Source organism: Camelus ferus, chromosome 11 (assembly GCF_009834535.1).
Source record: "Camelus ferus isolate YT-003-E chromosome 11, BCGSAC_Cfer_1.0, whole genome shotgun sequence".
NCBI classification, from domain to species: domain Eukaryota; kingdom Metazoa; phylum Chordata; class Mammalia; order Artiodactyla; family Camelidae; genus Camelus; species Camelus ferus.
In genome coordinates this window covers 29,795,994-29,821,945 of record NC_045706.1, presented here as the reverse complement: position 1 = coordinate 29,821,945, position 25,952 = coordinate 29,795,994, and the positions used below count along the sequence as shown (strand labels likewise).

At 36.6% G+C, this 25,952-nt stretch overlaps 1 protein-coding gene across 3 annotated transcripts in view; it reads left to right on the top strand.

Moving 5' to 3' along the window:
• The window catches only part of LOC102520553 (cytochrome P450 2C42), a 35,699-nt gene extending 10,780 nt beyond the window's left edge, over nt 1–24,919 (top strand). For all 3 annotated transcript variants that reach the window (XM_006174382.3, XM_014565474.2, XM_032491285.1), the window contains exons 5-9: nt 1,605–1,781; nt 6,611–6,752; nt 9,645–9,832; nt 22,605–22,746; nt 24,544–24,919. In XM_006174382.3, coding sequence (XP_006174444.1) covers nt 1,605–1,781; nt 6,611–6,752; nt 9,645–9,832; nt 22,605–22,746; nt 24,544–24,725 — 831 coding nt within the window. In that variant the 3' untranslated portion in view covers nt 24,726–24,919. The remainder of the gene's footprint in view (nt 1–1,604; nt 1,782–6,610; nt 6,753–9,644; nt 9,833–22,604; nt 22,747–24,543) is intronic.
• Nucleotides 24,920–25,952: the final 1,033 nt, after the last annotated feature.

Here is a 25,952-nt window from a genome sequence, read left to right as displayed (position 1 = left end):
CCCCGCCAGCTTTTCTTCCCGAGGTCGGGTGCTCTGTTGTATGCCTTAACTGTAATCTTTTGCCCCAGGTGGCTGTGGGTTGTTCATTCATCTTGCAGGGTTTTTGAGACATACCTGCTGCTTTTCCACCCTGCGTTCTAAGTTAGATGACACAAAGACAGATGCCTGTGTCAGTTCTTTGGCCCCAGAGAGGTCAGGACACAGAAACACAATTCTTTGTGAGTGAGGTCTGCTCTGGTCCCTCCAGAACTAGGAACCAGGGTCCCACATTGGCAGAAGCTTCCCTTGTGAAGACCACTGCCAAACTGAGGAGGGAGGTGGAACAAGGGGGAAAAAAGCCACAAATCTTTCCCACCATTTTTAAGTTACCTTTTTTCTTGATTCAGCATTCACGTGATTGCTCCAAACCTTTGAATTCAAGAGTTCTGACAAATTGATTCTGACAGTTTTTGCTTGATTTTCCAACATTCTGTGTAGGGCTGGGCCTTTGGAGCTATCTGTTACGCTGTTTTTGCTGATGTTAATCTGTGAATATTTGAACACCATAGTCCTGCCCAGAGCTAGCATCACAGAGTGAACATCTGGGAAAGATAGCTGAGCCGTTATTTTACAGACAAGAAAAGAAATACCTGAATTCAAGCCTATTGGGTTCCGGGCCAGTGTTTTTTCCACTACCCCCTAAAACGCAGTTTCCATAACTGCCCCAAAGCATGGCCATAGCACCCAGTGAACCCCCAGGTCCTTGCTGAAAGGTCTCCATTGCTCACAAGTCTTGTCCTCCAGTCACATTTACTTACCTCTTCATCACTTTAACTTAGCAGAAATATCCTAATTAAGAAAGGAAGAGACTATCTCTCAAGGAGGGAGAATGTTTGTGAACAGATGCTGCCAGGGAACGCTGACTAGGGCAAGGGTGTGTCATGTGTCAGTTTGGGATCCGAGCTGACAGAGTATTGGGGTTGAGATGACAGAATGGTTTTCTGGTGTATGAACCATGAACAAACACCACGATTTTTCCCTGTGCTGAGCTTGTGTGTCCTGTACTCTGCCTAAATAAAACCACATGATCTTAGAAAAGTCACTTGCCTGCTCTGGTGCACATGTACTTTATCCGTAAAATGCTGAGTCGGGTTTCCTGCCAGTTTTGCATCCTGCTGAATTAGAAGAGTGATTCTGTTTCTGGGGCTGCCTTATAGTAGAACCAGCAGGGAGTGGCTTTGTGATCTATGTCAGCTTACCCACACTTCCTTAACCTCTTGTCTTCATATGTAAACTGTGAGTCCTAGTAATTCATCTCATTCTATAGGTTGTAACAAAAAACTAAGTTAAAAAATGAAAGAATTGCTGTAAAGATGCTTTAATACTATAAGGTTGATGTATGAGTATAGAAAATTACTATCAATTTTCATCAACTGGTCAGAATTTTCTCCCTTAAATATCTCTACCAGCAGAGAGAATTACTTTATATGTACAATATAAAATGCTCCCCCTGAAGACAGAGACCATTTTGTATTCATCTCTGTTTTTAACCAGGGCTTTGCATATGGTATATGTCTCCAATATATGTTTTTAGTTAATAAACAATGTATTTTTTAATCTTTAAGGTCTGCAACAATTTCCCTGCTCTCATTGACTATCTCCCAGGCAGTCATAACAAAATACTTAAAAATTTCGCTTATTTAGAAAGCTATGTTTTGGAGAAAATAAAAGAACACCAAGTATCCCTGGACATTAACAACCCTCGGGACTTCATTGACTGTTTTCTGATCAAAATGGAACAGGTAAAATGTTAATGACGGATTGGTTATCTGTTTGCCTGAATTGTTTGGTTCATTGACTAGTTCTGTACTTACTTGGGATGTTTAAATGGTTTGACAAGAAATGCTTGACGAGCACTTTGGGTACTTGTGTGTGCATGGATCTGGACTGAACATCATGAGAGATTTAAAATTGAACTGTTAAATAACTAGAATATATTGACTTTGTTTGTTAGGTACTAATAGGCTACCTGAGGAGAAAGGAATGTATATCCCAGGTGAAATGGAAATACAAACAAGCAAGACATACAAAATGTTGAGCCATAGAAGGAAGGTGGATGTGATCATTTCACACAGCATGTGGGAGGGTGAGAAGGAAGAGTTTAACCTGGGTGGGCTTCCTCTTTGTCCTAAGGTTTGATGTAGATCTTCAAATATTTGCAGTAAGTCATAGGGGAGGGAATTTCAGATTGGTAGAAGGATACAGTGAGAGGTTCAGAGGTGTGTTGTGGTAAGGAAATTAGATGGCTAGAAGAGAGAAGCCTGAACTGAATGTCATCAAAAATACATTTGGACAGAAGCAGAGGTGGAGGTTGGTGTCTGTCCAGTAACTGTAAACCTGAGTTTTGGCATGAAAAATTTTGATTTGATCAGGCAGAGATGTGTGAGCCAAAACAAGAGTAGAATGCAAATAACTACTGGGGAAAATTATCCTGAAAGTTCTATGAGATGAACTGTATCATAAGAATGGGGCTCAAGGACCAGCTGTGAGATTTTTCTTTTTTTTGAACTTTGGTTTGATGAAAGTTTAGACCATGGAAATACAGAAGATTCTGAAATAAAATCAAGCTGCCCATCTTGTCATATTATCAGAGATCAATAAAGATTGGTTTTAGTTGGCAGAGAGGATGAGAGCCAAATTATAGGGATTGTATGGGAAATTTCAATAATATGACCAAATACCTTATTTGAGAAGTTCAACCAAGGAGAGAAACATTCAGATAGTAAATCTGAATAGTGAATTTGAATAGTAGTAGGGTCAGGTTGGAAACTATGATAAGAGGAATGTAGATGACATCAAAACCCTTGTGTGGGTGCAGAGAACTTCTGAACTGAGGAAAGGCAGAACACACTGTAAAGAGCTAATTCTAGAGAAGGAAATTCCTTTATCTGAGGCCACCATTATTTTATTCAACCAGTTTGTAGCATTGGGCAGAAATGAGAAATCAGTTAGTATACTAAAACGGCAAGGAGTCACAGATGCTGATGAAGGTTGCTTTGAAAGAATTGTCTATGGATTTGAACTGGACTGCTCAAATCACGTGTCCCAGGTGGAACAAAGTAAAGCAGATGGTATGGTTTGAAGAAACTGGAGGAAGGAAGAAGCAAATTATTGCTACTCTCTGCTTTCTCTCTTGCTGGGGCAAATATTTTTATCTTTCTGGGGTCCAGTTGACTTGAGAATCTGATTAAAAATATGGTTACCTTCTCAGAAGAACACGTCTATATGAGTTCTTGATATTCTGCACATATTTTGAGGGGTTTCCTTAATGCTATGAAGCTTCTCCACTAATCCTGGGCTAAGGAGGCTTTAAAGTCTGCTATGTCAGTAATTTCAATTAGCCTGCTTCCTCAGTGCTATGTTTAAAAACCACATTATTTCTCTGGATTTCACTATGGTATTTAGAGTATAACATTATTTTTTGATAAATCCTTATTGAGTATAATTCACATACCATACCCTTCACACAGTTTAAGTACAATTCAGTAGTTTCATATTTCCACAGAGTTGTGCTGTCACCACCACCACAATCAATTTCTGAATATTTTTATAACCTTGAAAAGAAAACTTTTATACTTTAGGAGTCACCCCCATTGCTCCCCATCCTTCCTTGCTCTAGGCGTCACTAATCTACTTTCTGTCTCTATAGAGTAGCTATTCTGGACATTTCATATTAATGGAATTATATGATATGTGGCTTTCTCTGTATAGCTTCTTTCACTTAATGTTTTCAGAGTTCATTGATGATGTGCAATATATCAGTATTTCATTCCTTTGAATCATTGGATGATATTTCATTGTGGATATACCATATTTTATATGTTTTTGTTGGTTGATGGACATTTTGGTTGTTTCTGTTTTTTGGCTATTAGGAATAACGCTTCTGTGGACGTCTGTATACAAATTTTTGTTTATACATATGTTTTAATTTCTCTTGGATATATACCTGGTGGTAGACTTGTCAGGTCTTTGACAACTTTATATTTAACCTTTGGAGGATCGAAGACTAAAGTGTAAGAGCTGAAACTAAAACTCTTAGGAGAAAACTTGTGCATAAAATTGCACCATTTTATATTCTCACCAGCATTGTATGAAGGTTACAATTTCTCTACATCTTTGACAATGCTTTTTAATATCTGTCTTTTTGATTCCAGCCATCCTAGTAGGTGTGAAGTGGTCTTTCCTTGTGGCTTTGATTTGCATTTCCTTGATGGCTAGTGAGCATCTTTAATGAGCTTGTTGGCCAGTTATATATCTCTTTGAAAAAATGTCTATTTCAATTCTTAGCCCATTTTTTAATTTGGCTATTATTATTAAGTTGTTAAGTTGTAAGAATTCTTAAATATTAGAGGTACAGGTCCTTTATCAGATATATAATTTGCAGATATTTTCTTCTATTTTGTAGATTGTCTTTTTACCGTCTTGATAACGTTTTGATATTCAAAAGTTTTAAATTTTGTGAAATCCAATTTATTAACTTTTTCTCTGGTTGCTTGTGCTTTGGTGTCATTTCTTAAGAAACTATCTAATGTAAGGACATGAAGATTCTCCCCAGTTTTTCTTCTAACAATCTTACAGCTTTAGCTCTTATTTAGGTCTGTGATCCACTTTAAATCAGATTTTGATGATAGTGTGACGTATGGGTCCAGCTTCTTCTTTTTTTTTTTCTTTTTTGCATATGTATATCCAATTGTCCCAGCACCATTTGTTGAAAAGACTATTCTTTTCACATAGAATGGTCTTGGCAACTTTGTAGAAAATTAATTGACTGTAAGTATGAGACTCTCAATTCTGTTTCATTGGTCTGTATATCTCACTTTATGTCAGTACCACACAGTCTTGATTACTGTAGCTTTATTATAAGTTTTGATATTGGAAAGTGTGAGTACTCCAGTTTTGTTGTTCTTTAGCAAGATTGTTTTGTCTATTGGTCACTTAAATTTCCATATGAATTTTAGGATAGGCTAATAAATTTCTGCAAAGAAGCTAGCGGTGATTTCGATAGGGATCATGTTGAAACTGTAGGCATTGGAAGTAATGCCATCTTAACAATACTAGGTCTTTCATAGATGAACATGGGATGTATCTTCATTTATTTAGGTCTTCTTTAATTTCTTTTAGCAATGTTTTCTATGGGCTAACTTTTTTTGATAGCCTAAGTGTACACAGCCATTTGATTCTTCAGATTCATTTGAACAGATGGAAATACTAGTAATGGTTTATAGGTACTCTACTCTGCTTCTGGCCTTAGAGTAATTTTGAGTTGACAAGTTTAGCAAATTGAATGAAGTTGTTGTTACCAGTGTGGATGGTTACTTTTGTCTACCGAGTACCACTGTAGGTAGGATTAAGTCTGTCTTAATGGAATTGATGACACAATATTATACATGGCACAGGTCCCTTGGGGATTCAAAGAGCCTTATTAATGCTGGTCTAGAGGACTGATAGGGAGAAATCATTTTTTGTATATTAATGACATCCATAGTTAATATTTCAAATTATCCTATTGTTATTATCAATTTTGTGTCACAATATCCTTCATCTTAAAGCAACCTTAGTTGTCCTCGTGAAGTGCTTTTATTCTCCCAATTTCCAATTTATGAGAGCTCTGTTCAGTCACTTCCGGTGCTCAGCATCTGCATTACCTCATCTCTCTCCTTCATCCTCCATGGGCATTTAATGCCCAAATTCTTTGTCTTCATGTTTGTAACATTTCTTCTGTGTATATATTCCTGTTAATTCCTGCACTTGTTTCCTGGACCAGATTGCCTGTTGCCTCACATCTGGAATACAGTAGTGGCTGACCCCATTTTGTCTTTGTGAATCCATTCTCTTTCTCTGTAATGTATTCTAGGATGTGCTGCTATGGTAGCTTTTGCACATTTTCAGCTTCATAATGAGTCTTTAGGCAATATAGAATCCACATAAAGTCTTCAGCAATAGAAGAGAATTGCAATCTCTTGATCCTGGCTTGTAGCATTTTTCAAGATACAGCTCTGATTTGCCTAAATTAATATTGTGTTTGCCTACTAGTAAGAAAGAAAAACAATTAATAAAGGTTTAAAGAAATAATGGAGTTTATCTTACATACAGAGAGTCTCCTGTTGGGCATTCGGCCGTCCAGGGCTAGTATGGTAGCCCCAGAGAATCATGGACTTAGGTGGCTTCCGTTTTTCTTAAGCATACTTAGTACACAGGTTTCATCTTCATGTTCAGATACTCATGTTCCAAGATGATGTCTACACCACCTCCATCTTCATATCTGTGTTTTGAGTAAGAAGAAAAATAAGAAAGTGGCATCAGTAGGCCATTGTTAAGAAGTATGTTGGTTGGCCAATATAGCTGCAGAAGAGGCTGGGAATGGGATTTTTAGGCAAGCAAGGTGTAAGAGAGTAGGAAATGAAGATTTAGTCAATCCAAACACTTTGCCATACCATATGGTATTCTTGTTGTTTTAATACTGAACACAGTGTCCGAGTTTCTTTAATTTTATAACAATGTGAGTTTTTTGGATTCATTGTAATTGTATATGCTGGTAAACTATCAAATAATTACATCAAAAAATTCTTAGGAAAAGCACAATCAACAGACGGAGTTTACTTTTGAAAACTTGATAGCCACTGTGTCTAATTTGTTTGGAGCTGGGACAGAGACAACAAGCACCACCCTAAGATATGCTCTCCTGCTCCTGCTGAAGCACCGAAAAGTCACAGGTATGACCAACATGGTGGGCAGGGTGAATTTCAGAGAAGGTATTGGGTCCGTCATCTTACTTCTCTTCGTGAAGCTTTACTGTGGAGATTTCTGTGTTACCAGCTATAAGTTGTCCAAATATAAAAAAGGATAAAAGTGAGACAAAGTGGTACAATAGGGGAGGATGATTGAGAGAAGTGAACATAGTGTGAACAGTAGTAACAGCAATAAAGCTATGGATTTCATCAGTGAAAAATTCTGGGTAAGTGCCTGGATTTCATGGACAGGGATTTGCAGCAAGCACAGCCAGCATAAATTGGCCTTGAACTGAATATTAATTTTCTTAAGAAGAGGCCACTTTGAATGGTAGGTATGGTTTTGCAGCGATCTTTCCTTATTCTGAATATGCAGTGTTCTAATGCTAGGGTAGGGAATAATGGGGACTATATTTGTTGAGGTATAGCAGAAATTCTAGAAATTCGGTGTGAAAGCCTGAGAAAATTTAATTGCTTCTTACACCGATAACTTTACAAATACAGAACCACATGCCAGTCTGGGGGATGCTCCACAGTGAGTCACTACAAACTAGCCCAGGCATAGCTTAAAGCTGCTGATATCCATCTAGGGGCAGTCCCAGCAGTGACCTCAGCCATGTGAGTAAGGGCCTTGGATGAGGGCTGCCACACGTAGCTGGGGACATGGCTTCAGGTCTGCGGAGGTGCTCCATAAGTGCGATGCTCATTCTCTGTCCGGAGGGCAGCTGGGGTTGTGGGCTCCTCTGCTGTCTTAGGGCTTTTTGGGTTTGTAGGTGCTGCTGCTGTGCGTGGGGGGGTCCAGAGTTGCAGTTGCCTCCACAACTGGAGGGACAGGGTCACAAGTGCTGCTTCCACTGCTGCTCAGTTGCCTGTAGCTGTGGACACGTGCTGCTCTGACCAGGTGGTCAGAGTTGTGTGCAGTGCCTCCCCTGCTACTGCTGGGTTCTCTGGAGTTGCAGGCTCAGCTGCCGTGGCTGGGTGCCACAATCTCAGGCACTGCCTCATCTGTTCTCCCAGTTCTGCTTCTGGATGTTCCAGTCCACCCACCTTTAAATGAACAGTTGTGTGGAATTCTGTGGCATCCTAGTGTGTTGGGCAGAGTTACCTTTGTTGAGTTATGGATGTTTTACTGGTAGATTGAAGGTGAGAAACAAAGGGAGCATCTCATACTGTTGTGATTATAACATCACTTCCCTCATTGTTGAGTATGATGTTAGCTCTAGGCTTGTCATATGTGGCCTTTATTTTGTTGAGGTACATTCCTTCTATAATTAATCTGTTGGGAGTTTTTATCGTGAAATGATCTTAAGCTTTGTCAAATGCTTTTTCTGCATCTATTGAGATGATCATATGATTTTTATGCTTCATTCTGTTAATGTGGTATATCATATTGTTTTGCATATTTTGAATCACACATGTATCTCAAGGATAAATTCAACTTAATCATGGTGTCTGGTCCTTTTAATGTGCTGTTGTATTCAGTTTGCTAGTATCTTGTAGGGAATTTCTGCATCTGTGTTAATCAGGAATATTGGCCTGTAATTTTCTTTTCTTGTACTTGTGTCACAATTCAAAAGGAATTTTTTTATTCCAGAAGTCTGAGTCCAGAAAAATGGTGTTTACCATAATAATTTCCTTTCAGGTTAATAGTTTTAACTTTTATAAACAACTTTTTAAAAAATAATTTTAAATTATCTTTAAGCAGGTTCTGGTTATGAATAGCAGATTGGTTATGGAAATTATGTTTGTCTGAGTCATAATCCCATTGAAATGATAAATTAATTGCAGATGAGAATTACTCCTGTTTAAGTTGCAGAAAAAGAATCAGTAGATCTCATGTAGGAGAATGGAGGTTTCAGAGAGGGTGCTGTGCAAAAGGCTTAGAAAACTATTTCAAAATGGATTAGATGGATAAAACAGATGTGAGAGGAAACACCAAGAACAAAAGAGAAATGATAAATTGAGGCTTTCCAGTAATCAGAAAATTATTACTAGGAGTTTGAAACGTCTGGCTGAGCATTTTCAATAATTCTAAACTGGCACCTAAAAATTAGGAATTGAAATAGGTGCTTGTAAGACCAGGAATGTAGAAAAGGGTAAACATAATCAGTTGTCTTACTTTACATAGTCATAATGATATAAACAATGAATAGTGATACAATAAAAAATTGTGATATAAATATACTGGAGAAAATTGAGTGAGGGGAAGTTTTGTGTGTGTGTGTGTGTGTATTTTGTATGGGGTAGTGGTTGAGATATTAGCCTTCGGGTCACCTACCATAAAGTCACACTTTGTCTAAAAATGGATAAATCAAGAAATATAAATAGTCATTGTTTAGAAATATGAGATAAATTTCAGAAGAAACTGCTAGAATGTTTCAAAGTGGTCACCTTTGGGGAGTGTGAGGATTAGAGAAGATAGAATTGCAACTTGTAAATAAATCCACACACAACACACATACAGTCACACAAACCATACATAGGTATACATCAGTTACAGAATTTGATTTTTAAAGCATCATATATTATTTGATCTGTAATTAATACTTGTTCCCTGTTTTTCTTTCTGTGAGGACAGTAATTTCTTGAGTTAATGTACTATTTATATATGAAGTATTTCATCCTTTCTACTTGTATTAATGATTCTGTATGCTAATATAGAGGTGTGCACAGACTTATCTCAAAGCATAGCTTGTATGAGTCATTTGTACCTATATTATGACAATTCACTCAATGTCTAGGTGCATTTTTGAAATATAACTAATGTTTACAATGATATTGGGACAACTTCATAATGCCTCATGTATTTCTGAATTGGTATGCAAATGTGGGAGGCACATTTTTCTTTTTCCATCAGTCTTTCTTGTCTTTTATCAGCTAAGGTCCAGGAAGAGATTGACCGTGTGATTGGCCGACACCGGAGCCCCTGCATGCAGGACAGGAGCCGCATGCCCTACACAGATGCTGTGGTGCACGAGATCCAGAGATACATCGACCTCATCCCCACCAACCTGCCCCATGCGGTGACCCATGACATTAAATTCAGAAACTACCTCATCCCCAAGGTAAGATTGATTTCTTCTGTAGTGACCTCAGTACTCTTGAAGCTCCCATATCCATGTGTGGTTTCAATCCTCTACCAATGCAAGATGAGAGAGAACTGCAAAAATCATACATGTGGTAGCTTGATAGATTTTGTATTGTTTCCAGTTTGTGGCTATAAATCTTTATGACAGATCTTGATATCTGGCTAAGTCTTCCAAATTTTTTTTTTAAATATTATTTTGACTACTCTTACCTGTTTGTGTTTCCAGATAAGATTTTTAGTATCCATTTGTCAGTTACTCAAAACACTCAGCTATGAGTTTTATCAGGATGATATTAAATCAATTTGGAAAGAATTGACATCTTGACATGTTACATCTTTCAATTCATGGATGTGGTATAGTGTTCCAATTTATTTGGACATTCTTTACTTTTTTTTAATACTGTTTTGTTTTCAGTGCACTGACTACACATCTGTTATTTTTTTCCCAGATAAATATTTTTGATGTCATTATACATTACATAATTTTTTTTTACATTGCATAATTTTTAAAATGCCTTTTCTACTTTTTTCTTATATGGAAATATTGGCTTTATTATTTTGATGACTTTAGCAACCTTTCCAAAATCATTTATCATTGCTAATAATTTGTGAATTTATTTGTAATTTCTGTGTATGCAGTTCTGCTCTATGGTTTAATATTTGTTTTATTTCATATCTTCTGATTCTTACGACTTTAATTTTTTTTATTTCATTATCACACTGGCTGGATTTCCAGGATAATGCTGAACAGAAGTGATCTTAGTGGCCTTTGTGTCATTTATGATATCCAGGAAGAGATGAGGGTTAAGTATCTCATCATTGAGAATGGTGTTTTATGTATATTTTTGTAAACATTAAAAAAAAGATTAGGGAAGTATTTCCTCAACTCTTATTTTTGTGTGATTTGAGGGGATAAGCTTTATTTTTTTAGAGCAGTTTTAGGTTCACAACAATATTGAGCTGAAGATAGAGAGATTACCCCATATCCCCCCTGCCTCCACACATGCACAGTCTCCGCCATTATCAGCATCATCTACCAGAATGGTGCATTTGTTAAAATTGATGCACCTATACTGATAAATCATTAGCATCCAAAGTTCATCATTTACATTAGGGTTCACACTTGGTGTTGTATATTCTGTGAGTTGGGGCAAGTGTATATCCATCATTGTTGTATCATATAGAGTACTTTCGCTGCTCTAAAATTCACTGTGGTCTGACAGTTTATCCCTCCCTCCCCCAAACTCCTGGCGACCACTGGTCTTTTTACTGTCTCCATAGTTTTGCCTTTTCCAGATTATCATACAGTTGGAATACAGTAGATAGTCTCTTCAGATTGGCTTCTTTCATTTAATAATATGCAAATAAGTTTTCTCCATGTTTTTTTCATGGCTGATAGCTCATCTCTTTTTAGTGCTGAATAATATTCCATTTTCTTAATGTGTCTCAGTTTTTTAATCCATTAACCTAGTGTAGGACATCTTAGTTGTTTCCAGGTTTTCACAATTATGAATAAAGCTTCTATAAACATCCTTGTGGAGGTTTTTGTGTGGACATAAGTTTTCAGCTCATTTGGGTGAGTACCAAAGGGTGTGGTTGCTAGATCATATTGTAAGAATATACTTAGTCTTAGAAGAGACTGCCAAACTTTCTTCTAAAGTGGCTGTATCATTTTGCATTCCCAAGAGTAGTGAATGAAGAGTTCCTGTTGCTTCACATCCAGGTTAGCATTTGATGTCAGTGTTCTGGATTTTGGCCATTCTAACAGGTAATGGTATCTCATTGTTGTTTAAATTTGCATTTACTTGATGACATATGATGTGGACCATCTTTTAATATGCATATTTGCAATCTGTATATCTCCTTTTATGAGGTATCTGTTCACATCTTTTTTTCAAGTTTTAAATCATGTTGTTTATATTCTCATTGTCGAATTTTAAAAATTCTTTGTATGTTTTGGATAACAGTCCTTTATCAGATATATCTTTCACAAATATTTTCTCCCAATGTGGCTTGTCTTTTCATTATCTTGAAAATGTCTTTCTGAGAGCAGAAAATTTTAATTTTAATGAAGTCCAGCTTATCAGTTCTTTCTTTTATAAATTGTGCCTTTAGTGTTGGTTTTATATGCATCTGAAAAGTCACCGCCAAGCTCAAGGTCATTTTCTCCTATGTTATTTTCTAGGAGTTTTATAGTCTTGCATTTTACATTTAGATCTATGACCCTTTTTGAGTTAATTTTGTGAAGGATGTAATATTCATTTTTTTTTTTTTCTTCCGCTTGTGAATGTCCAGATGTCCCAGCAATGGTCTTTGGAAAAAACTGTCTTTTCTCCATTGTATTGCCACTACTCCTTTGTCAAAGATCAGTCAGCTACATTTATGTGGGTCTATTTCTGGGCTCTATACTCTGTTCCACTGATCTGCTTGTTTATTCTTTCATCAGTACTACAGTGTTTTGATTGCAATAGCTTTAAAGTAAGTCTTGAATTTGAATAGTATGAGTTCTCCAACTTTGTTCTTCTTCAATATTGAATTGGTTATTCTGGGTCTTTTGACTATAAACTTTAGGATCAGTTTATCAATATCTACTTGCTGGGATTTTGGCTGAAGTTGCATTGAATTGGTAGAATAAGCTGGGAAGAGCTGACATTTTGATAATATTAAGTTTCTATCCATGAACATGGAATGTCTCCATTTATTTAGTTCTTTGATTTTCTTCATCAGCATCTTGTTGTCTTCTTCATATAGAACTTGTACATAGTTTGTTAGATTTATGACTAAGTATTTCATTTTGGGGATGCTTATGTAAGTGGCATTGTGATTTTAATTTTAAATTCCAATTGTTAATTGCTGACATATGAAAATGATTCACTTTTGTGTATTAACTTTTTATCTTGTAGTCATGGGGTACTTAGTATTTTCAGAAATTTTTTTCAAATATTTTGGATTTTCTACATAGATAATGATGTCATTTGCAAACAAAGACTTCTATTTTTTTTCCCAATCTGTATACGTTTTATTATTCCTTTAGGTAAGGCTTACAGTGTGATGTTGACAAACAGTGGTGAGATGAGATATCCTTGCCTTATTCTTGATCTCAGTGGGAAAACTTTGAGTTTCTCAATAAATTTGGTTAGCTGTAGTTTTTTTGTAGATATTCTTTATCAAGTTGAGGAAGTTGCCATCTACTCCTAGTTCTTTGAGAATTTTTATCATGAATGGTTGTTCTGTTTTGTCAGATGCTTTTTTCTGCATGTGTTGATATGATCATGTTATTTTTCTTCTTTGGCTTGTTGATGTAACGGATTACATTAATTGGTTTTCGGATATTGAACTAGCCTTGTATACATGGGATAAAAATCATTTTATACATTATTGGAATAGATTTGGTAAAATTTGTTCAGGATTTTTACACGTATGTTCCTGAGAGATATTGATCTCTAGTTTTCCTTCCTTGTAATGTCTTTGGTTTGGTATTCGAGTAATGCTGGCCTTATAAAATGAGTTAGGGTCAACTGCTGCTGCTACTACCTCCTGAAAGATTGTAGTGATTTGGTACTTTTCTAATTTAAAAAAATTAAAACAAAATTTAATTTTATTGTTTTAAGAATACTTAACATTAGGTATGTCCTCAACAAATCTGTAAATGTTCAATACATTAATTTTAACTATAGGCATAGTGTTATATAGCAGATCTTGAGAATTTATCTTGTATTACTAGAACTTTATACCTATTGATTAGAAACTCCCCATATCTCCCTCTCCCCTGCTCTTTGCAATCTGTATAGTTTTTCATAAATGTGTGTACAATTTGATCAAATGGATTCTCTGCATTCATTTATATGGCATATGTTTTGTCCTCTCTGTCTCTGTGTCTGTCTCTCATATATAAGCAGCTGGATTTAGTTAGCTACATTTTATTGGGAACATTTGTATTTATATTCACAAAAGACTGATCTGCAATTATTCTTTCTCAAATTTTTAATCAGACTTCTGATATCAAGGTAATGTTGGCCTTATAAAATAAGGTGGGTTATTTTCCATTTTGTGGAGAGTTTATATATATGTATATATGTAATTGCCAGCTTTTCTCTTCTTTTTGTGTTCACTTTGTTCTGTCTTTCCTGTGCCTAATAAGTTTTGGTTAAGCTCAGATATACATAAGATAAAGAATGCAGTCTCAGATGATGTTTATCTTCTTCCAGAAGGTGTTCATCCTTCCTCCACTATGTAGGAAGAATTATTTAACACCTCCTGTTTCAGAATTGGATATTAATGCAGTCAGAAATTGACTATAGATACTAGTGTACCTTTCCAAGTTTCTTCCTTCTATGGAATCTAGAAACTCATTTTGTCAGCAGCTTTTTAATGCTTTCTAACACTTGGTTTCTGTTTTTATTCAGACTTTCTAGTTGGTATCCTACAGACTACTCCCATCTAAAGCCTGCACATATTACTATTATATAAAAAATATGATAACTAAAAATTCACTTTAAGGGGAAAAGGGTTATGAGTTTAAGGTTGAAACCACTACTTCTATCTTCTGAGGAAGAGATAATTCTGAATATCTGTGTTGTCCCATATGGTAGAAGGTAGAGTAATGGTTTTTGGTATGTGTGGAGTCTAATGGTTTTGACCAATGTGTGAAATTATGTATGTACGACCACAACCAAGGTATAAAATACTTCCATCATCTCAAAAAGTTCCCTTATTCTCCTTTTGCAACTAGTCCACTTCCCCCCATTGTGGCCCTTGGTAATCACTGATCTGTTTTTGGTCCTGCAGTTTTGCCTTTTCAAGAATATTTCAATATAATGGAATGTGACATAAATGAAATAACTTGTAATCAGTATATACGTGTATCTCTTTTTTATGTGGCAGAATATGTTTGAGATGCATTTCTGTTATTGCATGTATCATTAGTTTGTTTTATACAATGAGTAATCCATCATATGGAGTACTACAGATTGTTTATTCATTCACTAATTGATGGATATTTGGATTGTTTCCAGTTTGGGGATATTTAAATAAAGGTGCTGTGAACATTTGCATGCAGGTTTTTGTGTGGATATAAATTTTTATTTCTTTTGAGTAAATACCGAGGATAGGGCTGGTTGCTTAAGTGTTTAACTTTATTAAAAAACCCCACCAAACTATTTTCTCATATGACTGTGACATTTTACATTCCCACTAGTAATGTAAGAGAGTTCCAGTGCCCTCTGCCACTTGCCATTCTTAGTGTTTTTAAATTTTAGACACTGTTGTAGTTGTGTAGTGATACCACGTTTTGTTTTACTTCTGTTTTCTTGATGAATAATGATCTCTGGGTTTTTATGTGGTGATTTTATGTGGTGGCCATTCATATGTGTTCATTGGTAAAGTGCTCAAATTATATTCTTATTTTTATTGGGTTATTTGCCTTATTATTTAATTATTGCAGTTCTGTATATATTTTACATGTAGCCTCTTTATTATATCTTAAGTGTTGTGGATATTTACTCCCAGTATGTGTTTTTTCTTACTTTTTTGTAGTTTCTAGGAATGTCTTTCAAAGAACAGTTTATAATTTTGATAGAGTCCAATTTATCAATTATTTCTCTTATGACTTGTGCTTTTGTGTCATATTTCTTTTCCAACATATGCTACCAAATATTTATGCTTTTCTTTTTCAATTTTTGTATTTAGGTCTATGATCCATTTAAAGTTCATTTTTACTTATGGTTTGAAGTAATGACCGTACTTTATTACTTTTCTTTATGGATATCCACTTGTCCCAGCACCATTTGTTGAAAACACACCTGCTTTTTAAATCTTAAAGTAACATTTTCACTTATTATTTGTTTTAAAATATACAAAGTAGTAATTTAAAAAACAAAATTAGAGGTCTTAAATATGATAAACTTAAGGGGTGAAATTTCTTCCCAATTTTGAATGTAAACATTTTAAAATTGAAGTAGTTATTTAAACACACTATATATATACACTACATGAAATATATATGAAATTGTGTACCTTTTAACTACATGTCTATCTGCATCTGTCTATATAAGATAGCTACCAAATTTAACACCTAAATACTTCAGTATATATCTTCTAGGAACATATGAGCAAGGACTTTATCCTACATAACAATGAAAGCGTTCACATGAAAAGAATGATCATCTCTACAATAATTTTATCTAATACTTAGCCTATAAATACATTTTCTCAATTATCCTAAAATATCTTTTATAGCTTTTCTTGAGGGAACATCCAGAATCCAATAAAGGAACAAGTATTTAATTTGATTATCTGTCCCTTTAATCCTCAGTGATCAAGAACAGTTCTTTTTCCTTTATTTATTTTATTTCAGTACACTGACAATTTCAAAGAGTCCAGGACAATTGTCATGTAAAATGTTCCTCAGTCTGGCTTTGTGTGATTGTTTTCTTGAGATTAGATTCCAGTTCTGTGTTTTTGGCAAAAAAATTACATAGGTGATGTGTATGTCCCACTGCATCACATTTTGGCTGAAGACATATAATGTCAGTTTATTCCATTACTGGTGTTGCTAAGGTACTGTTAAGGAGGTGTCTGCCATCTCCATTGCTGAGGTTCTGTTTTTCATAAATAATAAATAATAAATCTGTGGTATGGTACTTTAAGACCTTGTGAATATCATGTTTTCCTAAATCATTCATACAGCAGTTTTAGCATTAATTGATGATCTTTACCTGAATTGGTGAAAAGTGATAATTTTTCTAATTTTATCATGCCTCTTTGTTTTTTAATCTAGAATTCATCTATAATGTAGAGTGCTCCCATATTTTTTTCAGGTTATTGTTTTTTTTTAAATATGTACTTTTATTGAAGTGTAGTCATTATATCCCAGAGATAGATACTTAGTAGTTAGTGTACTTGTTGATATATCTAAGAAGTCATTTTTCCTCTTGGGCAACTTGTCTTTTTCTTCTTTTCTTTTTAACACCTTTATTGTGGTATGGTTCCTATACAGTAAACTACACATATTTCAGATGTACAATTTGATGAATTTTGATAGATATATACACCAATAAAACCACTACCACAATCAAGATAGCTAACATTTTTATCTCTCTCCAAGAGGTGCAATTTTTAAATTCCCAATTTATCCATTCCCGCACCCTTTCCCCACAGGTAACCATAAGTCTGTTCTCTATATCTGTGAATCTGTTTCTGTTTTGTAAAAATAATTCGTGTCTTTTTTTTTTTTTTTTTTTTAGATTCCACATATAAGCAGTGTCACATGGCATTTTTCTTTCTCTTTCTGGCTTACTTCACTTAGAATGACGATCTTTGGGTTCATCTGTGTTGCTGTAAATGGCATTATTTTACATTTTTTAATCGCTGGGTAGTATTCCATTATACATTAACTGACCATAAGTGCATGGGTTTATTTCTGGACTTTGTATAGTGTACTATTGATCTAAGTGTCTGTTTTTTGTGCCAGTACCATCCTGTTTTGATTACTGTAGCTTTGTAGTATAGTCTGAAGTTAGAGAGTGTAATTCCCTCAGCTCTGTTCTTCTTTTCCAAAATTGTTTCAGCTCTTTGAGTTCTTTTGTGTTTCCATACAAAGTTTAACATTTTTTGTTCCAGCTCTGTGAAAAATGTCATTGGTAATTTGATAGGGATTGCTTTGAATCTGTATATTACTGCCTTGTGTAGTATGGCCATTTTAACAATATTGATTCTCCCAATCCAAGAACGTCATATATCTTTCCATTTATTTATGTCATCTTCAGTTTCCTTCATCAGTGTCTTACAGTTTGCAGAGTACAGGTCTTTTGCCTCCTTGGGTAGGTTTATTCCTAGATATTTTATTCTTTTTGGTGCGATGGTAAATGGTATCATTTCCTTAATTGGTTTTCTGCTTTTTTGTTGTTAGTGTATAGAAATGGAACTGATTTCTGTGTATTAATTTTGTATCCTGCAACTTTACCAAATTTACTGATTAGTTCTAGTAGTTTTCTGGTCGCCGCTTTTGAGTTTTCTATGCATAGTATCATGTCATCTGCAAACAATGACAATTTTACTTATTCGTTTCCGTTTTAGATTCATTTTATTTCTTTTATTCTCTGATTGTTATGGCTAGGACTTCCCAAACTATGTTGAATAAAAGTGGTGAGAGTGGGCATCCTTGTCTTGTTGCTGATCTTAGAGGAAATGCTTTCAGCTTTTCTCCATTAACTATCATGTTAGCTATGGGTTTGTCATATATGGCCTTTGTTATGTTGATGCATGTTCCGTCTATGCCCACTTTATGGAGAGTTTTCATCATAAATGGATGTTGAATTTTATCGAAAGCTTTTTCTGATCTATTGGGACGATCATGTTGTTTTCATTCTTCAATTTGTTAATGTGGTATATAACATCAGTTGATTTGCAGATACTGAAAAATCCCTGCATCCCTGGGATAAGTCCCATTTGATCATGGTGTATGATCTTTCTAATGCACTGTTGCAGTTGGTTTGCTAGTATTTTATTTGAGGATTTTTGTGTCTATATTCATAAGTTATACTGGCCTGTAATTTTCTTTTTTTGTGATATCTTTGGTTTCAGTATCAGGGTGATGATGGCCTCATAGAATGAGTTTGAAAGTTTTCCTTCCTCTGCAATTTTCTGGAACAGTTTCAGAAGGATAGGTGTTAACTCCTCTCTAAATGTTTGGTAGAATTCACCTGTAAAGCCATCTGGTCCTGAACCTTTGCTTATTGGAAGATTTTTAGTTACTGATTCAATTTCAGTACTGGTAATTGGTTTATTCATATTGTCTATTGCTGGTTCAGTCTTGGTAAATTGTACCTTTCTAAGAAATTGTCCATTTCTTCTATGTTGTCCTTTTTGTTGGCATATAGTTGCTTATAATAGCCTCTTATGATCCCTTGTATTTCTGTGGTATCAGTTGTAACTTCTGCTTTTTCATTTCTGAAATGAAATTTTATTAATTTGGGCCCTCTCCCTTTGATCAACATGAGTCTGACTAAGGGTTTATCAATTTTGTTTATCTTTTCAAAGAAACAGCTTTTAGTTTCATTGATCTTTTCTATTTTTTTTTTTTTTTTTAGTCTCTATTTCATTTATTCTACTCTAATCTTTATTATTTCTTTTCTTCTAACTTTGGGTTTTGTTTGTTCTTCATTCTCTAGTTGCTTTATGTGTAACATTAGGTTATTTATTTGAGATTTTTCTTCTTTCCTGAGGTAGGCTGTATCACTATAAACTTCCCTCTTAGAACTGCATATGCTGCATCCCAGATGTTTTGGATCATGTGTATTTTCATTTTCTTTTGTCCCAGAGTATTTTTTGACTTCCTCTTTGATTTCTTCAGTGATCCATTGGTTGTTTAGTAGTGTATTGTTTAGCCTCCACATGTTTGCAGTTTTTGCAGTTTTTTTCTTATAGTTGATTTCTAACCTCATAGCATTGTTGTTAGAAAAGATGCTTGGTATGGTTTCAACTTTCTTAAATTTACTGAGGCTTGCTTTGTGGCCAGCATGTGGTTGATTCTGGAGAATGTTCCGTGTGCACTTGAGAAGAATGTGTAGTCTCTTGCTTTTGGATGGAATGCACTGTGTTCCACTATTACTGTGTATTGTCCATTTCTCCTCTTATGTCTTAACAATTGCATTATATATTGAGGTGCTCCTATGTTGGATGAATATATGCTTACAATTGTTGTAGCCTCTTGGATTGGTCCCTTGAGCATTATGTAGTGTCCTTTGTCTCTTGTAACAGTCTTTATTTAAAAATCTATTTTGTCTGATATAAGTATTACTACTCCAGCTTTCTTTTGCTTTCTGTTTGCATGGAATACCTTTTTCCATCCCCTTACTTTCTGCTTGTGTCTCTAGCTCTGAAGTTGTCCCTTGTGGACAGCATATCTGTGGGTCTTGTCTTTGTATCCATTTAGCCAGACTATGTCTTTAGGTTGGAACGTTTAATTCATTTACATTTAAGGTAGTTATTGATATGTATGTTCTTATTGCTGTCTTATTAATTGTTTTGAATTTGTTTCTGTAGGTCTTTTTTTCGTCTTCTTTTTGTTCTCTTTTCTTGTAATTTGATAACTAGAGAAGTTCCTTTAACATTTGTTGTAAAGCCGGTTTGGTGGTGCTGAATTCTTTTAGCTTTTTGTTTATCTGTGAAGCTTTTGATTTCTCCATCAAATCTGAGCCTTACTGAATAGAGTATTCTTGGTTGTAAGTTTCCCCCTTGCATCACTTTAAATATATCCTGCCACTTCCTTCTGGCCTGTAGAGTTTCTGCTGAAAAATCATCTGATGACCTTATGGGAGTTCCTTTGTATGTTATTTATTGCTTTTCTCTTGCTGATTTAAATATTTTCTCCTTATCCTTAATTTTTGTCAATTTGATTACTATGTGCCTCAACGTGTTCCTCTTTAGGTTGATTCTGTGTTGAACTCTCTGAGCTTCCTGGACTTGGGTGACTGTTTCCTTTCCCAATTTAGGAAAGTTTTTGGTTATTATCTCTTTAAAAATTTTCTCAGATCCTTTCTCTCTTCTCCTTATGGGACCCTTATGATGAGAATATTAGTGTGCTTGATGTTGTCCCAGACTTCTCTTAAACTATCCTTGTTTCTTTTCATTCTTGTTTCTTTTTTCTCTTCTGCAGAAGTGATTTCCACTAGTCTGTCTTCTAGCTCACAGATCTGTTCTTCTCCCTCATTTAGTCTATTCTTGATCCCTTCTAGTGTGTTACTCATTTGAATAATTTTATTATTCAACTCTGTTTGGGTATTCTTTATGTTTTCCAACATTTTCTAAAAACTTTGCTCTGTGTATCGATACTCCTCTTGAGATCTCTGAACATCTTCACCATCATTACTCTAAACTCTTTCTTGAATTGATAGCCTATCTCTTCATCACTTATTTCTACTTCTAGGATTTTATCTTGTCCCTTGGCCTGGAAGATGTTCCTCTGCTGCCTCATATCTTCTATCTTTCTGTTTGTATTTTTAGGTAGATTATTTACATATCTCATCCTTGGAGAAGTAGCCCTCTGTGGGAAATGTCCTATTTGCCCTGACAGTACACTGCTCTCTTGTCACCCAAGGGCCAGAGTCCACCCAGTCCCAAGGTAGAGTCTGGCCCTTGTTTGTGAATTCTTTTCACAGGCTTTGGGATTGTTGTTTTCTTATTTCTGGTATCTGCTCCCTGGTAGGTGAGACTGGATTAGAGGCCTATGCAGGCTTCCTGGCAAGAAGAATCTGCCTGCCCATTGCTGGGTAGAAGTTGGTACTGGTGTGTAGTGGCATGTCTAGAGGCTCAGGAAGTCTGCTGATGGGTGTGATTGTGTTTCCATGTATGTTGTTTGGCCTGAGGCTTCCCAGCCCTTAAACCTGTAGGCTGTTGGGTGGGGCTAGGTCTTGGTGCTAATTATCCAGTCAACACATTAGCCTCCAGGAAAGCTCATGTCCATGAACACTACCTGAATATCCACCAGCAGCTTCTAGGTTCCTCGGGTGGCCACAGCTGTCCCCTACCTCGCTAGAAGACCTTCCAAAGCCAGCAAGTAAGTAACTGGCCCAAGTTCTTGTGAAATCGCTGCCTCTGCCCTTGGACCTGGAGCACGTGAAATTCTATGTACACTTCCCAAGAGAATGAAGTCTCTGTTTCCCTCAGTCCCATGGGACTTCTGGAGTTAAGCCCTGATAGACTTCAAAACCAGATGTTCTACGGTCTCCTCCTCCCAGTGCTGGAACCCAGGCTGGGAAGCCTGACGTGGGGCTTAGAAATCTCACTCTGGTGGGAGGGCCTCTGCAAGTTAATTATTCTTCAGCTTGTGGGTCACCCACCCGGGGATATGGGGCCCAATTATATTGTGAACATGTCCCTCCTCCTGTCTTGCTGTGGTTTCCTCTTTGTATTTCCAGTAGTTCTTTTTTCCTAGGTTCCAGTCTGTTTTTTCAATGGTCGTTTAGCAGTCAGTTGTGGTTTTGTTGTAGTCATGAGGAGAGGTGGGCTTGTGGTCCTACTACTCTGCCATCTTGTCCAGAAATCTCTCCTTCCCAGGTTTTCTTTTTTATTGTGGTAAAATACACATAACATAAAAATTACCATTTTAGCTATTCTAAAGTGTACAATTCAGTGAAGTTTATTACATTTACAATGTGGTGCACCCATAGTTACTATCTAGTTCCATACGATTTTCGGTATTTCAAAAGAATATCCTCTACCCATTAAATAGTCCTTGCCCATTCCTCCCTCCCTACAGCCCCTAACAGCTACTAATCTGTTTCTGTGTGTATGAACTTGCCAGATGTCATTTTTAATCAGATCAGATCTCTATCTTTAAAAGCTCTATAAACATATTCCAGATACATCTGACTTTTCAAGAGTGAGCAGAGACTTTTCATTTTAAGCTACAATCCACATATACAGTGTATGAAGACTGAAGTTATGAGATAGAGCAAAGGGTGGGACAGACAGCGGTGTCCAAACATCGTGATAAGTAAGGGGATTCAGAGATCTAGCACCCAAGTAACCAAGTACTCAGTATTTCTGTTACTTTAGTAACATCACTGACACTGGTCTTAAACTCATCCCTGTTATTGCTTGTTGTGTCTGGGCGGAAATGCCACTGCCCTCCTTTGGACTGGGATTTCTCATCTACAGATTGAAAGATCAGAGTAAATGATTTGCAACATTTCTTCCAGCTTCAGGACTTCTTTATAACTTGATTTATCTTCATCTGTTCATCCCAGGGCACGACTATATTAACATCGTTGACTTCTGTGCTACATGATGACAAAGAATTCCCCAACCCAGAGGTGTTTGACCCTGCCCACTTCTTGGATGATAGTGGCAGCTTTAAGAAAAGTGACTACTTTATGGCTTTCTCAGCAGGTAATTAAAATTACTTTCCTAAGATACTTCAGGGGACAAGAAATGGTTTTGCAACCAGTTGGAACTTACATGGTGCTCACTCAGGGGCTGGTAGAATTGCACTTTGTTCATGATTACAAGCACCACTCCCAGTGCCCATGCACTCTCCACTCACTCATCGTACATCTGCCTTATTGAAAGTCTGGGGAGGTGACCTATTTCTTCCAAAGTGAGAAAGCTCAAAAATAGGTAGATTGAATTCTGCCTCTAAATGTATCACTGAGCTACCCACGAGCTCTTCTTAGCAGGTGAAACTCATCTAGACTTTTTTTGCCTGCCATGTATTTTTTATATGCTATCCCTCACTTCCCAGGCTGAGCTCTGGGGTTGCAAGTATCCACAAGCACAGAATGGCGCCAAAGAGGCTAACATCCTACTTGGGAAGGGAGGTTAGTAAACAGATCAATTTAATTCATTAAGCATAGTGTTGTGAGAGAGGAGCGCACAGGCTGCCAGGAGACCAAGAGGGAAGCTACCTCCTTTCTGGTCACTCATACCCCACAGTGAGGCCTAAAATGGGTAAGCAACATTCCAACAGCAGAAAGGTAGTTTAACCTGCATCACAGAGGACATGGAGCAAGGGAAAAAGAGAGAGCAAGGCACTTTCATAGGAGCAGGACATTTCCTGTAGTTTGAGAAGGTCGGAAACTCCCAACAAATTGTGGTGTAAGGAAGTTCTTGGGAATGTGGCAGGATACTGTGCAGTGGTTCCAGAGCACCGTGATCTTCCTGCACTTTTGATCAGAGGTCTTGGATGTTGGGTCTTCACAGCTACAGTGTGTGCTGATTTCTGGCTACAGAGCCACCTTCATGTATTCAGTGGTTTTTGATGCCTGCTTTGGGTCTTGCTCTGAATATACCGAGATGTCAAGGACTGAGCCCTCTCCAAGGAATGCACATTTCAGCATAGCAGAAAAATAAATAAGCAGAGAATTTCAACTCAAGGTGATCCGTGCTTCAATTGAAGTGTGAGAGTGATGCTGAGGAAACCCAGGGTGGGCAAAAATTCTGTTGCCTGTGAAGATCACAAAGATCATAAAGAGGAAATGACACGGGACCTAGGTCCTGAAGGAAGTATAAGAGAAGTGCATCTTAGCCAAATGGAACAGCACAAGACAAAGCTAGAAACTCCATGGTATGTTAGGAATTGATGAGTGGATATGGCTAGTGCTGAGACTAGAGGGTATGAAGAATGGAAGGAATGATAGGGAACATCAGACTGGGAACAAAATATGAAGGACCAGTTTAATCCATATTTGGACCTCATCCCATGGAACAGATGGGAGAGACATTTAATATTTTAAAGTGGGAGAGTGACACATTTCGACACATGCTTTTAAAAGCACAGGAAGGAAAAGAATCTTTGGCTGTTTGGTGCCAGAGGTAGAAAGGGAAACACAGATAACATGAGTTCCCACCTCTCAGTTCTTCTACCTTCAACCCGTCTGGAGAAGCAGAGTGAGGATATTTCTACAAAGACTGATGGAAACTGGAAATGGAAAAGAGCAGTTATAATGTGGGCATACATAATGAAATGCTTGATATAGAGCTGACACTCAAGTATTTGTTGAATGAAAGGTTCTCATTAACATAATAGGTGAATAGTGAATGTATCCATCCTTCTGTCCATCTGTCTCTTAAACCATCCTTCCAGCCCTCCATCTAGACATTCATTCATTAAATAGTTACTGCATATGTTTTGTTACAGCTCCCAACGTATTATTCTCGGAACAAATCCCCTCTGTGTGTTATTTTCAGGAAAACGGATGTGTCTTGGAGAGGGCCTGGCCCGCATGGAGCTGTTTTTATTCTTGACCACCATTTTACAGAAATTTACCCTGGAATCTATTGTTGACCCTAAGGATATCGACACCACCCCAGTTTCTAGTGGGTTTGGCCATGTGCCACCCTTGTACCAGCTCTGCTTCATTCCTGTGTGATGAAGGGCACACCATCCAGCTGCTGCTGTGCTGTTGTCTCTAATTCCCCCTCCTTTTTCTCACTACCAGGGATGATTTCTCTTGCCACTTAATCTCACATCTTCCCTTTCCATCAATATCCAGTGAACATCCAGCCTCCATTGTAGGTGAGATTCCTGAATTTTATTGAATAAATATATGTGTTATTCTTTTTAGTCTGTAACACTTCTTTTGGCCACCACAAATGCTAACACTTATCTAATACTGACTTAGTACTATGTTATCACTGTGAAACACAGAAGAATGAGGAGTATAAGCCACTACACAGCCATTTGTCCTCTGGATGTTCTAAATAGCCTCAGTATTTGCTGGGCCTGTTCTCAAACTTTCCTTCTTTGTACATAATACAGGTAAGAAATGGAAGAAAATAGAGTCCAAAGAGGCCTTACTTCTCCTTAATGATGAGCACTGAGAGGGACATAGGGGAATGGGCCAGAAAAACTCCCTTGGCTGAGTGTCTCCTACAGTTACTTGAGGTTTGGATTTGAAAGTGAGAGAAATTGTATTCAGGAGCAGCTCCAACCTGTAGGGAAACAATGAGAAGATCAGCAGTGGGAGGAATGAACAATAAGGGTTGGAACTCATTTCTTGGCTTTGGTGTCACTGTGAATGCTAATTAAAGACATACCATGTTCTCATTACTACATGTTTCAAGGTTATAGTCAAATATTATCATATGCTTTCATATTTCTAATAACATCTTCTAAATGTTATTCTTTTCTTCCTGAATGAGAACAAAACCCCTGCAAGGCATCAGCAAATTCTATTTTTTATACCTTCTTTCACACTGTTTTATATTTAATGTAAGAGTGATGGATAGCATGATGCTATGATCCTGAAGTCTTCAGTCTCATGCCATCTCTAAAGTGTAGATGACTGAACATTTTGTACAAGTCAAATTATTGGCATCATTTTGCCTTCCTTCTGTCTTGAAGTGTGTGAAAAGAGAAGTGGTATCACCCATTCACCTTTTACTAGCTTATCTCCCAGAGAAATCCATTTATTCTTTGGTATGCATTTTAAGTTAACACATGGATATACATGTATATGGATATCTGTGTATATGTATGTGCATAAGTAAGTGGTCACAGTGATATATATTGTATACACACATTTGCATATGAGATGAAACATGATTCTTTACAATATTGGGTTCATACAACACATTGTTCTACAACTTGCTGTTTT